The sequence below is a fragment of the Oryctolagus cuniculus genome, chromosome 5, assembly GCF_964237555.1.
Source record: "Oryctolagus cuniculus chromosome 5, mOryCun1.1, whole genome shotgun sequence".
In the NCBI taxonomy this organism is placed as follows: Eukaryota; Metazoa; Chordata; class Mammalia; order Lagomorpha; family Leporidae; genus Oryctolagus; species Oryctolagus cuniculus.
Window position 1 is genome coordinate 39,942,103 of NC_091436.1, and position 15,289 is coordinate 39,957,391.

The 15,289-nt window shown below is 42.2% G+C and overlaps 1 protein-coding gene across 2 annotated transcripts in view; it reads right to left on the minus strand.

Moving 5' to 3' along the window:
• LAMA2 (laminin subunit alpha 2) overlaps window positions 1–15,289 on the minus strand; it is a 707,630-nt gene that overhangs the window by 185,295 nt on the left and 507,046 nt on the right. For both annotated transcript variants that reach the window (XM_070073612.1, XM_051855341.2), the window contains exons 33-34: window positions 5,681–5,823; window positions 518–616 (exon numbers count right to left, since the gene is read on the minus strand). In XM_070073612.1, the coding sequence (XP_069929713.1) occupies window positions 518–616; window positions 5,681–5,823 (242 nt within the window). The remainder of the gene's footprint in view (window positions 1–517; window positions 617–5,680; window positions 5,824–15,289) is intronic.

Here is a 15,289-nt window from a genome sequence, read left to right on the forward strand (position 1 = left end):
ATGGATTTTACTTTTTGACTTGAAAAGTGTCTTCAATGCTTCGGATTTTTCTCACAATAAAAAGACTATCCCTTTTGTGGAGGAGTTCTGATTTGGACTGGATTTCTATACAAATGCAAAGCTCTTGGGAGGAGATCAAAGAGACAAGCATTTTCATTTGTTTTCCTTTTTCTTTACATAATCAAGGACAGTGCTTCTGAGATTCACTGGTGATAAAAACTTTCCCAAGGAGGCTACAGGAAAAAGTTCCCAAAACACACACTCTGATATTATTAGCCATTGACCTTGATGTGTCCCAAGGACCCCCCACCCCCCATTTTTTTTTTCTTGTCTCCTGGGTTCTAAGATTTGATTTGAAGTAGAAATAGCAAGTCCTAACACATCTATTTCATGAACCCAACTGGGAATTAGCAAGAACAAGATTTGCATTTTTGAACTTTAAGGTAGTTTTCCTAATTTCTATGCAAATTCTTAAAATCTATCTGCTTTAAGAAAAGTCATGAATTTGCCAACTTACCCTGGTCAGAAGCTCATTCATTTCCATCACAAGTGTGTTCAGATTGCCCTCTGCCAACCCAATGAGCCTCTCCGGGGCTTGCTGAGGTGAGAGCAAATGCTGGAAAAGATTGTATTCCATACACATTTTGGTGAGTGGAGTGCTATTCACAGAGCTAAACAGAACACTTTCCCCTACATAACAAAGAATCTAGCCTTCTCACATCCAAAGAAAGCAAGAAAGTGTTCCAGTTTGGCATTAAACATTAAATATGATGCTGAATGGTCACATAATAAAAATTGCAGTGATGAGAAATTACTATGTATCCAGGCTTTTTTGTTTTGGTTTTCATTTAATTCTTAGAACAGCTCAGTGATATCTGTGTTGATCTATGTGGCAGAGGAGTAAACTTTGGCTTGAAGAGGGTTAAAGCTGCTCATAAGATCACATAGCCAGCAAGGGGAGAATTGTCATGAACTCTGTGATTCTTTGGGGCTACCTTTCCACTCATAGTTCACAGGCAAGAAAGAGAGCAGCAGCCCTACACCCAGGAACCTGGCAGGGCCCTGCTCAATCAGTCTGGCCTCAATCTTGAAGAAGCTGACCTGTCACTCACAGCTGGGCCACAGTCCTATTCTGTTGAACAAACAAACAACCTCACAGGGTGCTAACATTCCACAGCGATGAGTGAAACAAAAACAAGACCACTCTGAATGCTTGTGTGAACTCAGATGAAATCCCACATTTCCTGGATAACAAGGGTGTCCACCCTGTCATTCCCTTCTTCTGGATGCGATTCATTAGAAGGCTGTTACAGAATCCCCACCCCATTCCTCCCAGTATCCAATCCAGCACCATACCCTCAATTTGCCTAGCATCAGCCCAAACACAATGTTATCCCTAACAACCTCTACTGACAAACCCCACAATTCCCCATTGTGTTCAACAAATGTTGCAGTAAGTTAATAAATGCAACTCTGCTCCCCCACAGGTGTGTGTATGCTGGCCTTGAATGGAACCTGGGGGCACTGACAGAGGTAAAGGAACTGACCAAGGAGCTTAAATAGCTTCCTCACAGTTTTAAAATATCATAGTGGGATCCTAAGTATCCAAATATCAAAAGGAACTGTGGAAGGAGGACACAATCCCGGGAGAAAGATGAGAATGTAAGGAAAATCGATGCTGTTGTGATCAACATCCAGATATAAGGAGATGGGTGATACAATCCTTGGTTTAGATGATGGACGCAGATTGGAGCCTCCTTCATACAGCCTCTCGAGACTTCCTCTTCCTTTGCTTGGTTATTATTTAAAAAAAATTGTCCACATGACATGTTTGTTTTTTACATTTCATTTCTTTTTGTTGCTTTCTCTCCATGCACAAAGAAAACAACTGGTCAGCATCCTCTTTCTGCAAACTCCCTGAACACTAGACTACAAGGTCAACCCATCCTCCCCTGCCAGGCTTTCAAGGGCGTCCTTCATGTCAGCCTGCCCCATGCAAGTTTCCAGGCTTATCTCTCACCAGCAGGCCTGGTGTCTACTGTCTGCCAGACAGGCCTCGTGCACACTTCTGCCTCTGTTCACGTCCCCAGGGCAATTCAATGGCAAGGGCAAGCACTGCTGTAGGTCAAGGGGACCTCACCAGTGTCTGCCTGGATCTCCCGGGCACGTCACGTCTGAGCTTCCCAAAGCACTTTCATTCTCACAGGCCCTAAAGTTATACTGTCCCTATTCCAACCCCTGCTCTGCACTCAGCAGCCATGTGGGGCCCATGCAGAATTTCCCTCTGCCTCGTTTTCCCGATGGAAAAGGTAGAAAACACAGTATTTATATCTTAGCTCAGGCTACTCTAACATAATACCATGGGCCGGAGGGTTTATGTTATTTTTCATAGTTCTCAAAACTGGGCAGTCCAAGATCAAGATCAAAATGCCCACCAGTTTGGTTCCTACTGAGAGCCTGCAGACGTGTGCCTCCTCAGTGTGTCCTCACATGGGGAGACACAGATTCAGAGGTCTTCTTATTCTTATAAGGTCATCAATCCCATCATTAGGGCCCTATCCTCCTGTCCTAATATAACTCTAAGTAGCTCCCAAAGGCCTCTGCTCCAAGTACCTTCACCTGGGGACATGAGGTTTCTAGGGTTAGGGAATGGTTGCATCCCCCTCAGATTCACAATGACATGCTGGTCCTCAAAGTGATGGTATTAGAAAGTAGGGTTGGAGCCAGCGCTGTGGTGTAGCAGGTAAAGCTGATGTCTGCAGTGCCAGCATCCCATAACGGCAATGGTTCGAGTCCCAGCTGCTCCAATCCAGCTCTTTGCTATGGGCCTGGGAAAGCAGTAGAAGATGGCACAACTGCTTGGGCCCCTGCACCCATGTAGGAGACCTGGAAGAAGCTCCTGGCTTCAGTCTGGCCTGGCTCTGGTTGTTGTGTCCATTTGGGAAGTGAACCAGCAGATGGAAGATATCTCTTTTCTTTCTTTCTCTCTCTCACTCCCTCCATTTCCTTCTTCCTCTCCCTCTCCCTCTGTCTCTCTTCCTCTCCTCCCTTCCTCCCTCCATCTCCCTCCATCTAGCTCTGCCTCTCTGTAACTCTGCCTTTCAAATAAATAAATAAATCTTAGGCTGGCGCCGCAGCTCACTAGGCTAATCCTCCGCCTTGAGGCACCGGCACACCGGGTTCTAGTCCTGGTTGGGGTCCCGGATTCTGTCCCGGTTGCCCCTCTTCCAGGCCAGCTCTCTGCTGTGGCCAGGGAGTGCAATGGAGGATGGCCTGAGTCCTTGGGCCCTGCACCCCATGGGAGACCAGGATAAGTACCTGGCCCCTGCCATCAGATCAGCGTGGTGCGCCGGCCGCGGCGGTTAGAGGGTGAACCAACGGCAAAGGAAGACCTTTCTCTCTCTCTCTCTCTCTCTCACTGTCCACTCTGCCTGTCAAAAAAAAATAATAATAAATAAAAGAAAGAAAGTGGGGTCTTTGGGAAGTGATTGGATAGTGAAGTCCTCTTAATTGGGATTTGAGCCTTAGGAAAGGGACCCCCTGGGAGCTATCTGCCCCTTCACTCTCTGAGCACTCAGGAGGAGCACTAGCTATGGAGAATGAGCCATGCAGCCTCCTAGTGTGGGAAATGAATTTCTGTTCTTCACAGGCCTCCCCATTTATGGGATTTTATTACAGCAGCCTGAATGGACTCAGGGGGGCCTTCAGCATGTGAATTTGGGGAGGATATAAACATTCAGTTCATGACAATTCTTTTCCTAATTACTGGAGTTTCTGCAAGCATTAGGAATGACAAGCCATGTAAGACTTTAGTTAATTGCTGAGCCTTACAATAAATGTTCATTATTCTTGCTATTATGACTATTAGCTTCTTTTGGACAATAGAGATAATAATACTGACTTTAAAGGCTATGGTCAGACATAAAGAATACATTCCCTGGAAGAGTTTCTGCCAATAACCACGAATAAATCTTAGATTTCTTCCTAACCCAATCCTTCTCCGCCTGGTAAAAATGTGTCTACCTTTCAAGTTCCAACAAATTACACTCTCATTAATGAAGCATTCCCTGATGACTCTGAATCTCAGAAAATTCTCCAAACTTTGTACTTGACTGTTCTACTATACTTCGATTTTTTTTTTTAGATTTATCTTATTTATTTGAAAGGCAGAGCTACAGAGAAGAGGGAGAGGGAGGAAGGGAGGAGAGAAGGGAAGAAGGAAGGGGGAGAGGGAGAGAAAGGGGGGGAGAGAGAGAGAGAAAGAGAAAGAGAGAGAGAAAGAGAGAGAGAGAGAAAGAGAGAAAGAGAGAAAGAGAGAGAAGGAGAAGAAGGAGAAGGAGAAGAAGGAGAAAGAGAAAGAGAAAGAGAGAGGGATCTTCCATCCACTGGTTTACTCCCCAAATGGCCAAGCAGCCAGGGCCAGGAGCTTCTTCTGGGTTTCCCACATGCGGGCAGAGGCCCAAGTATATCCTCTACCGCTTTCCCAGGCTATTAGCAGGGAGCTGGATCAGAAGTGGAGCAGCCAGGACTCAAACCAGCACCCATATGGGATGCTGGCACTGCAGGTGGCAACTTAACCCGCTAGGCCAGAATGCCGGTCCCCTGTACTTCCTTTCTTTATAAAGCACATGATAGTTATGTATTTTTGCTAAGTGCTTGATAGTTATTTAATCATTTTTAAACTCCATAGGATTTGTGGTTCCTGAGAGCATGGCAGTATTATGAGAGTCATGAAATGCATCCTATAATTTCTCCATAAATATCTGATAACTGACAGATATTGTATAAGTAATCACCTGCCATTTTTTTCATCAGAGGAAGCAATCCTAATTTCCTTAACATTTCTTCCCATCCCATTAATTATCCAAAGGTTCACAAATGCTTTAAAATAATGTTTCTCAAAGTGGTGCTTGTTGAAGCACTTTTAAAGATCTCTAGTACAAAATTCAACCTTGTGGTTTCATTTTGACAACAACCTTAAACATTAGTGTAAGCAGTTTCTATCAGCCATGATTGGATGGAGTGAGCAGCACCTGAGGGCCGAATCTTGCATCCTCATCTCCATGCCTACGTCTGCATGCATGTCTGATCATCTGGCAGCCAGAGCTCCTAAGTCACCTGCATTGGTCAAGTAACACCACATGTTATTTCCAAACCCCTTGCAAGGAGCTCTCTGGGTGAACATGGGAAGGTAGGAGAACCGAGCTGCCACATTTCATCTGATTATGAAAGGACCCAAGTGGAAGCAGTCGATATCGCATTCTTGTTGCGAGCAGCAATTTACTTTCAGCCAAAATCATATTACTTCAGATTAATGTTTTTAATTTGAATTTTATTGGTTTTGGAGGCTTTTGTAAGCATTAATTTGCTTTGATTTTATGGAGCTATAAGTATAAGGAGTTCATACCTGATTTTATGTTTGCACATATTTAAGTAATGTAATAAAACTGATTTAACCCAAACACTGGGGGGTACATGAGACATTTTTCCTTTAATAGCAATCTGTATATTATGGTTCTCAAGTTTGAGAAACCCTGGTTTAGAAAGTCTCTAAACTTTTCCAACAGCTGCTTCTCTTGATTTGGGGCAATGTAAAGAGTGTTTAGCGATGACCACAAATTCCCCCTGGGAAGCTTCTGTCATCTCGTCCCCAGCCATTGCTGTTTCTCCACCAACTTACCTTTAGCTCCTGAGTCGTATTTTCAAGACTGTACAGCATTTTATATGGGGCAGGCAGTGGGCCGGTGAGGTTGATGCTCATGGCTGCCTGCTCCAGGCGAGCCAAGTCCCCTAGCAGAAGGCCTGTGCATTCATCTCCACAAACTGTGAAAGGGAAACAACAAAGAATATTTACTTCTGCTAAACATCCCAGGCAGGTATTTGGAAATTTCCGCTTTTAACTATTTTATGGTCTAAGGTTAATTCCGGGAAAGATGGTACAACTCATGGCAGATAATTGGTGCTGTCGAATGAATGACAGTTGAAAAAAGATGAGAACAATAACAAGAGTAGATGTGCCTGTTGCCCAGAACCTGGAATAGAGAGCATGATCTAAACAGAGGAACTAAAGAAGAAAAGCAAATGTGCTTTTGAGGAAAAAGGAGTACTGCAGAAGAATGAAAGGAGACGTGAGACGTAGGATATAATATTATAAATACCCCAAGCCCTCCCAGCAACAAGATGGACAAAACTTAGACATGGAGTAAAACACATTCTAGATTCCAAAGATGCATGCAACTGTGCAGTGCCCCACTGCATTTATTATATGTGGCCTCCACATGCTTTGTGTATTATGTAACCCAAATTGCATCAATGATTAGTTTGCTACCTCTTCAGCAGGATGTCTTAAGTCAAAGAAAATTTTCCTCTAATTAGTGATTTTTTTTCTGATGATATGTACTTATTTATTTGCCAGCTCTTTTCATTAGTCCTTTAGCACATTGTCATCCATGATTAGATGCAATGTCACACACTTTGATGTTTAACCTTACTCAGCCTCGAAGACAAAGAATTGCTAAGGGCTAAGGAAACATGTTTTCAGTATCCAAGAGTACTAATATCGTACCCATAATCTTTTCAATGCTCACAAACAGGAGCTATTCAAATCTGCTGGTGGAAGACTGGAGCTGGAAGCTGGGTTAGCAGGAAGAATACTGGACTGCTGTCTCTTCATTATCACAGCAGTCTCATAAATAGTAGTTTGGGAAGGATAAAAAATATATACACATTTCCCCTTGAACATTTTTTGTTCTACATCTCACAGTAATCTATATCCTCATGCCAAGCAGCGTGTTATCATATTTATGAAATGTATTCATGTACATAGTTATAATTACTGTCTAATATTCACCAGATAGAGGCACAAAATTATACACATTAAAAGAGAGGAAGATATGCAACATGGAAAATACTGCATTTTGGAGCAGCACTGGATCATGCCTAAAATTGGCAGGAATTCAATTAGTTCTCTAAATAGCACTCCCTTGAGCTGCTTAATGGAGAGAGGACCGTTAACCGAAGCTTGTAAACACAGAGAAGTAGTACAGAGGGTGATTTCTTGAGAGGACAATAGTTAGAGGTGAGTTACAATATCCCTGTACAGAATTAAACGGGTCCAGCAGGACCTCTCAGGACGCAGCTCCTTGCAGATGATACCTGCAACCACAGAGCATCACCTGCAGGGGCGCCGCGAGCTCCCGACACTTCTCAGGCTGAGTGAACAGAAAGCTTTGGAGGAAGGAGTGGGGATCTACAACTGCGGCTGCATCTCTTACACTTAGCCCAACTAGAATGAAAGAGAATTGAGCTTCATAGGAAGTCAGTAAAAGGAAGACAGAAATGTGGTTTCATATCCTTTGTTCAGGGCAAGCCTCAACAGGCTTACCTGCACCAAAAAAATGATAGAAAAACAATATAGACGGCCGGCGCCACTGCTCACTAGGCTAATCCTCTGCCTGCAGCGCCGGCACACCGGGTTCTAGTCCCGGTCGGGGTGCCAGATTCTGTCCCGGTTGCCGCTCTTCCAGGCCAGCTCTCTGCTGTGGCCAGGGAGTGCAGTAGAGGATGGCCCAAGTGCTTGGGCCCTGCACCCACATGGGAGACCAGGAGGAAGCACCTGGCTCCTGGCTTTGGATCAGCGCGGCGGCCATTGGAGGGTGAACCAATAGTAAAGGAAGACCTTTCTCTCTGTCTCTTTCTCTCACTGTCCACTCTGCCTGTCAAAAAAAATAAAAATTAAAATTAAATAAAAAAAAGAAAATGGTCCAAGGCTTAAAAAAAAAAACAATATAGACACAATTCAGAGCTAAATTGACCATATGCAAACACCAACACCCACAGTAAAGTTCCCAAACTCTAGCAGGCCTCAGATCCACCTGTTGGGCTTCTTGCGATCCCAGAGGGCTGGTTCACCCCCGAGGCGTCTCTGATTCATGAGGTGACTGAAGAATCTAGTTTCTGATCCTCTGAGAACATGTTTTTCTACAAGCACCTAGGTGACACTGTTATGACTGGTCTGTGTGCCACACTTTGGGTAGCAACCAGCATAGCAGTGTTTGCAGAACATGGCGATTATCAGAAATACCTAATCTTGGCCTCCACTCTAGATCTCATAAATCAGAAGTGTATTTCAGAAGTATTCCTCATGATCTATGCATAGAGTTTGAAAGGCACTGATGCAGATCAGAGGTTATCAGCTTGGGCTGCACATTAGAACCAGACAGGGATTTGGCAAACATTGCCACAAAGGTCCTTTCTCTCCTCATCTCTAGAGGGGTCTGCAGTAAGACCCCGGCATCAGTATTTTGAAAAGACTTCAGATGATTCTATCATGTAGGCCAGATTCAGAACTGCTGGACAAGACCCTAAGTCCTAGAGAAGCCCAAACCTAACAGAATCAAGGCTGGAGAGAGGTGATTTGCTTGCTGTCTCGTGTCCCTGGAACACTCTCCTTCATGCTCAGTTTCTTGGGCTTACAGGTCAAACGTGCAGCACTCTTTTCTCAGAGGGGAAGATCATGATGACTTAGAAACTAATGTGTGCCTGAAATGCCCACCAGTCACTACTGCATGCCCTCGGTTTGGTTATGGGCTATCATATTATCTTGTCTATGTATTTATACATTGTTTCTTCCTCGCATGAGAAAGGACCTTAAACACCTTGGTTATAGGGTCTAGGAAAGTATCTTGTTGTACGGTAAACTTTCAGTAATTATTTGTGTACTAATATTTTTGTGAAAGAAGAGTAAGAAACTATTTAGGGTAAGAGAATGGCAGCAGCTAATATTTGAGCATTTCACACACCCAACTACATGGGATGATGAGATGAGACCAGGGAGGTAGAAGCTTAGGAGTGGAGACAGGAGAATGGGGGCAGGGAGAGGGAGGAAAGTGGGGGCAGGGAAATGAGGAGGAGGACGATGGGTGGAGAGAGAGAGAGTGGCTGAAGGGCAAGCTTCTCAATGTGAGGAAGAAGCCTGATGGGAAATGAAGTACCACAGGATGTAGGAGGAACAGAATAGAATAGATAATGAATTGAAAGAAAATCATCTTGTGACTGAAGAGGGAGAGACCGAAATGAAGATACTGCTAGGATGTCTGCAACAAGTTAATTCAGTTTTGAATCAGGCAAGAGATATTGGAATGGAGAGGGAAGAAAACATGTCCAAAACATGATCAGGAAAAAAACCCAACGCAGTTAGGTTACTGACCAGTTCAAGGTGATACTTTTGTGATAAGGATTCGAAATGGCTACAGGTTAAAATGTGGAGTCTAGGAGCTGACCTTGTGCACTGTTTGTGACACCAGCATTCCATATCACAGTGCTGGTTCTGGTCCCAGCTGCTCCACATGTGAGCCAGATCCCTGCTAACGTACCTTGGAAGGCAATGGATAACAGCCCAAGCACTTTGGTCCCTGCCACCCACATGGGAGGTTGGATGGCGCTCCTGAACCTGACTTTGGCATGGCAAGTTCTGGCAGTTACAGCCATCTGGGGCATGAATCAGCAGATGGAAGATTCATATTTGCTCTCTCTCTCTCCTTCCTCTTTTTAAAAATTTACTTTAGAATATTTTGTTTATTTATTTGAGAGGCAGAGTTACAGATAGAGAGAGGGAGAGAGAGAAAAGTCTTCCATTCACTGGTTCACTATCCAGATAGGCGCAAAGGCTGGAGCTGGGGCTGATCTGAAGCCAGGAGTCAGGAGTTTCCTTTGGGTCTCCCACACAGGTGCAGGGGCCAAGCACTTGGACTATCTTCTACTGCTTTCTCAGGCCAAAGCAGAGACTTGGATCAGAAGAGGAGCAGCCAGGACACGAACCAGTGCCCCTGTGGGATGCCAGCCACCACTCTCCACCTTGCTGGAGCTCTCACTCATTCTACATTCCAAATAACTGAAATAAAACTTAAAAAAAAAAAAAAAAGGTGAAGTCTACTTCCCTTCTCCTGAAATCTGAGTTGGCTGCACCATCCTCTGACGAAAAATGGGAAGCACGTTTTGTGGCTTCTGAACCTTCAACCTCAAGGTGTTTTGTAGTTTTTGCTTTTACCTCCTTGGAACTCTGTTGTCTTGAGTGCAATGCAGGCTAGCCTCCTTGAGGAAGAAAGACAACAGGCGAGATGGGCAGGCCTCCACCTGCCACCAGAGGAGGTCCCAGCACATGAGTAAGGCCATCTGGGAACCCTAGGCTTGACATCATAAAGCTGTTGAACAGCCCAGCTCAAACTGCTCAGCTACAGGATCAGGAGGACATACTCAGTTGTCACTTTAAACCGCTGAGTTTTGGAATGAGAGCAACAGATAACAATGTGCTTCCCCGAGCTTCACATCTGGGATGTAGAGGATGAATTCGGATCAGAACTTTTCAAGGTGCAATTCACAGGCTATAAAAGAAGAATTAGTAACTATTCTTAATTTTATTACAAACAATACGCAGGTTCTTTTCCCACTGAGACCAAACAATTTTCATTTGACTTCCAGTGAAGATGCGTTTTTGGCAGATGTTCCCTGGACATGAGCAAAGAAGCTGTTCTTCTTTACTTTCGGGATTCACAAAGATTCTTGATAATATGACACCATACTCGGTTTTCTTTAGGGCAATATGGTCTTCAGTAATCTTTGGCTAGCCCTTTCTCTAAATTATTTATAATGTGTATCTATTTCCAAGGAGGAATTAAATCAGTTTGTTGATAATCGCATGGTTAGAGGCTCCGTACTAGATGGTTCCAGAGATTGCCAGGGAAAGTACTCACAATTCTCTCAGTTTTTACTTCGTACAAGAATAAACCAGGGACTGGAATGCAGCAGCAGATCTGATTTAGTGTAATATACTACAGAGCAAATTGCTGAGCTAGAATGCCAAGAGGCAGGATGAATGCTGATTTTTCTCATTTATTCTACCCCCTGCCCATCTGTTTTGGTTCCTCATCTTTGGTTGTTGAAATGAAAATGTTTTTAATTGCTCTTTCAAGGATTCCTACTATTTTATGTCTATTTTATGTCTCTATGTCCAAAGGTCTGTTATTGCCCCATGTCTTATGTTCTCTGAACCTGCTTTTTGGGGAACAAGTACAAGCACATTTCCATAAGTGAAAGGTAAGTTTTATATTGTACTCCAAGTAATCCACTAACATCTGACTGAACGGGTCAGAAAGACTTATGAACATGACAGCCATGGGTGTTTTTTTCAAGGCTTTAGTACAAGTCTAGCTCATGCAAGCAAGTACAAGGCAAACACATGGGGAAATGTGCCCTTTTCATAATGGCTTGCTATTTTAGGCTGACACAAAATATTTAACTTATGCCACAAGCTACTTTTATTTGCCCTCAAAAAGTCTAAAGTGTCTGGCAACAAACATTGGAAATGGGATGCAAATTAAAAACAAATTTAATTCATCACGATAGGGAAGATCTGAAGAATATATAGAGATGTGGAATATTCACATTATGTAAACAACTGTTCTTTGATAACAGTGCAGTAACTGCTCAGTGTAAATTAGCATCTTGCTTATAATCAGGACCCCAAAGAACCTCTTAAAACCATTCCCCTCATTCAGCAGTACAGATAAGGTTATAAACTGAGATCCTGCCTAAAATGCATGGGAGCAAAAGCAAATATTTCAAGACTATTATTTTATTTTACATGACTAAATGTTTCTGAGGCTTCACCTATCAAAATGTCAGGATAAATTTGTGTCTAATATTAGCAAATGCAGTACTAAATTCAGATCATTATAGCTGGATCCACATAAAAGACCTATCATGCAGCCGATATTATGGATCTTTCTGTTAGCAATTAGTACAAAAAGCTGCATTGCTACCAGAATTCCCCATGCATCATGACCACTGGCTCACTCTCACACAAGATTCACACACAGCAGACAAACCCAAGAAGCGAAAGCTGAAGTGAGTACATTCTGTGTTTTTGGAAAGGCCAAGCTTCTTAACCACTTTAGGTAAAGACACAAAAATTATCTGCTCTAGTCAAACACAAAAAGTGAATAAATATACATTTTATAAAATTTACATATTATTGTCCATGTTTTAAATTAACCTTTCTAGATGAAAACCTCTGGTAGGCTCCCAGATCAGGATTTTGTATTTCTCTTGTCCATTTCAACAAGTAGCTTTTAGAATATCACTTTTTAACATTATTAAAAGGGATTTAGTTATCCTGTATTATCTGTCAATAAATATCTTGAAATAAAAACTGATTTCATAATTTTTAACCCATTATTTTTTTATATTTTTAAAGGGAAAGGTATTCTCTAGGGTTTAGTTGAGGATAATAAATTTGTTCTTGTATTAAGTTATGATATATATGTACATATAAAATATGAAAAGTTCAATATGGCTTAAGTGCAGCTCTTCAACAATCATGTGGAAATCCTGTAAGTTCTAGAACCATAATGAGCGAACAGCTTTCGTCTATACAACATTTATTACATGGCAGGCAGTGTATTGTTTTGCTATCATCTCATCTAATGTCCACAGTGGTTCTATGAGGTAAGGACTATTAATAATCTCATTTACACACCAGAAAAATAGTCACAATCATGGTATTTATGAATCTGTAAGTAATGCATATGAAGAACTTAAAGACAAATATAAGGTTGTCGTAAAAGCTGAGTTGTTTCCTGTGACTTGAAGAGCCTAAGACAAAGAAAATATTTCATCAGAAACCATTGAGCTGTACAAAGCATCATGCCTTTGGGGAAAAAAATGTGTCCCTAACAAAAATTCTGACAGTAATATTAGAATTTACCGGTATCTATTATGCTTAGATGTTTCACATATACATACGGAGTATTTTATTTCTATGTTACAGATTATAAAATGAGGTTCAGAAAAGTTAGATAATGTCATACAACTTGTATAGAAGGTCTTCAAAAATTCATGGAAAATGCATATTATGAATAAATTAGGCACAGACTTCAACATTTTTTTCCTCCTAAATAATCATATCTTTTAATTCTATTTTTTCCCAAAGCTTTTTTGAAGTACCCTCCTACGGGGCAAGCTAGGACTCAAACTTTGCACAGCTATCTCAGAAGAGCAAGCTTTCTTGTCTGTTTCAGGGGTGCCACAGGGAAAGGAAAGGTTAGACTGCCTCACTTACAAGACTTCCAACTTTAAGGTCATGCAACTCTATTGCTCAAGATTAATCAAAGTAGAGCTTACTCTTATAATAAAGCTCTACTGAAAATGAAGGGAATGGTGATCAACCTTCTCTATGTGACAGTTCAACTGTGCAAATCCTTAAACTGCTAACAGAACAGCTTACTCAACGTGATGGGCCCGCCAGAGACTGATGCTTAATAACTAGAAAAAATAGGTAGAATCAGAGTGACAGTTGCTGTCACATACATCGTTGGCCTGGACCAATGCTAAGAAGGTTGACAACAGGAAATTCAAGCATCTTTTATTAATAAAACAGATGAGCAGAAGGTGCAAAGAAGGTGAAGGGAAGTTGTTTCAACAGACTGCCTAACACCTGGATTTGAACAACGTGCTATGGATTAGAGTTCTGGAACACCACAGCGGACATATTGGCCTATGAACAGAAAATTACACAGGGACTAAGTTGGGGGTAGAGAAAGGATGGCAATTAAGGAGCTAGGATGAAGGGTGATCTGATGTCCACTAACAAACTCATAGATCAGTAAATAGCCTCTGATGACCAACGGATGTTTTTCCATCACCTTTAGAACAGAAAATCCTGTGTCGTTTACAGTACATTGTACTATTTTGTTCCTGCACTTGTGCACAGGGAGTAACATCCATCTGTAAACACCATTGATTATGAGTGATCAACAGTGTTCTAGTGAAAACAAGGGCCTCTGGTGGGAACCAGTTTTTAAAAACAATAATCTTGATTTTTGTCTCTGCAGATCGATATCAAAGATACTTTATGACCACTTTTGCAAAATGGGCAAGCAAAGCAAATTTTAAATAAATTATGACTACCAATAATAATACTAATACATCCAAAGTACTTCATATGCAATGATCAAAAATAAAACACATCAACATGATATCTATAAGATGCTGTTTCAGGTACATTGTATGGAGTAAAATCTTGCCAGCAGTTACTAACTTCAGTTTCTGTTTTGTACAAGAATAATATATTTTACAATGTCATTCATGATCTATTTTAAACATGACATGAGTTGTTCTGTGTTAACTATGAGTCTGAAGACATCAGGATATTGGGGTCAGTGGTGTGGTACAGCAGGTTAGACCTCTGGTTCAAGTACTGGCTGTTCAAGTACTAGCTGTTTCACTTAGGATCCAGCTCCCTGAAAATGTGCTTGGGAAAGCTGCCCAAGTGCTTGTACCCCTATGTGGGAAACCCAGATGGAGTTTCAGGTTCCTGGCTTCACCCTGGCCTAGCTCTGGCGATTGTGGTCATTTGGAGAGTGAACCAGCAGATGCAAAACCTTTCCCTCCCTCCCTCTCTCTAACTCTGCCAAATAAATAAGTAAATCTTTTAAAACACAGGAGATGAACTAATTCAATTTTGCATTTCACAATACAAACATTTAATATTAAATAAATAATGGTTCTCCTGCTCAGGAAGGGGAGATGGTTTTGTTCTCATTTTATAAGATGACAGGGCACTGATGAATGAGGGTTGAAAGAGGCAAACAGATAGTATAACCTAAGTTACTAAATAGAAATCCGGTTTGGAAAAAGCCAATAAAATATCTATTCAGAATTTATCCATATACATAAAGGAAACAACACACCATAGAGCTATCCCAAAGAATTCCTTTCAGTTTTTAAAAAGCCATGAAGTTTATCTGAGCACATGACCAGTGTGTCTTTTCTCCTGCATAGAGGATGGGGAATACTTGATAATCTCCGACAAATAGGAATCTACCACAAATACCACAGTCTTTTCAAACTTAGGGAGAGAGTCTCAATGGCTGAGGGAAGAAGATGTCCTCATTGACCTTATATAGATTATTAAATCCTCCATTTTACATTTTTTTTTTTTTTGACAGGCAGAGTGGACAGTGAGAGAGAGAGACAGAATGGTCTTCCTTTTTGCCGTTGGTTCACCCTCCAATGGCCGCCGCGGCCAGCGCACCGCACTGATCCGAAGCCAGGAGCCAGGTACTTCCTGGTCTCCCATGGGGTGCAGGGCCCAAGCACTTGGGCCATCCTCCACTGCACTCCCGGGCCATAGCAGAGAGCTGGCCTGGAAGAGGGGCAACCGGGACAGAATCCGGCGCCCTGACCGGGACTAGAACCCGGTGTGCCGGCACCGCAAGGTGGAGGATTAGCC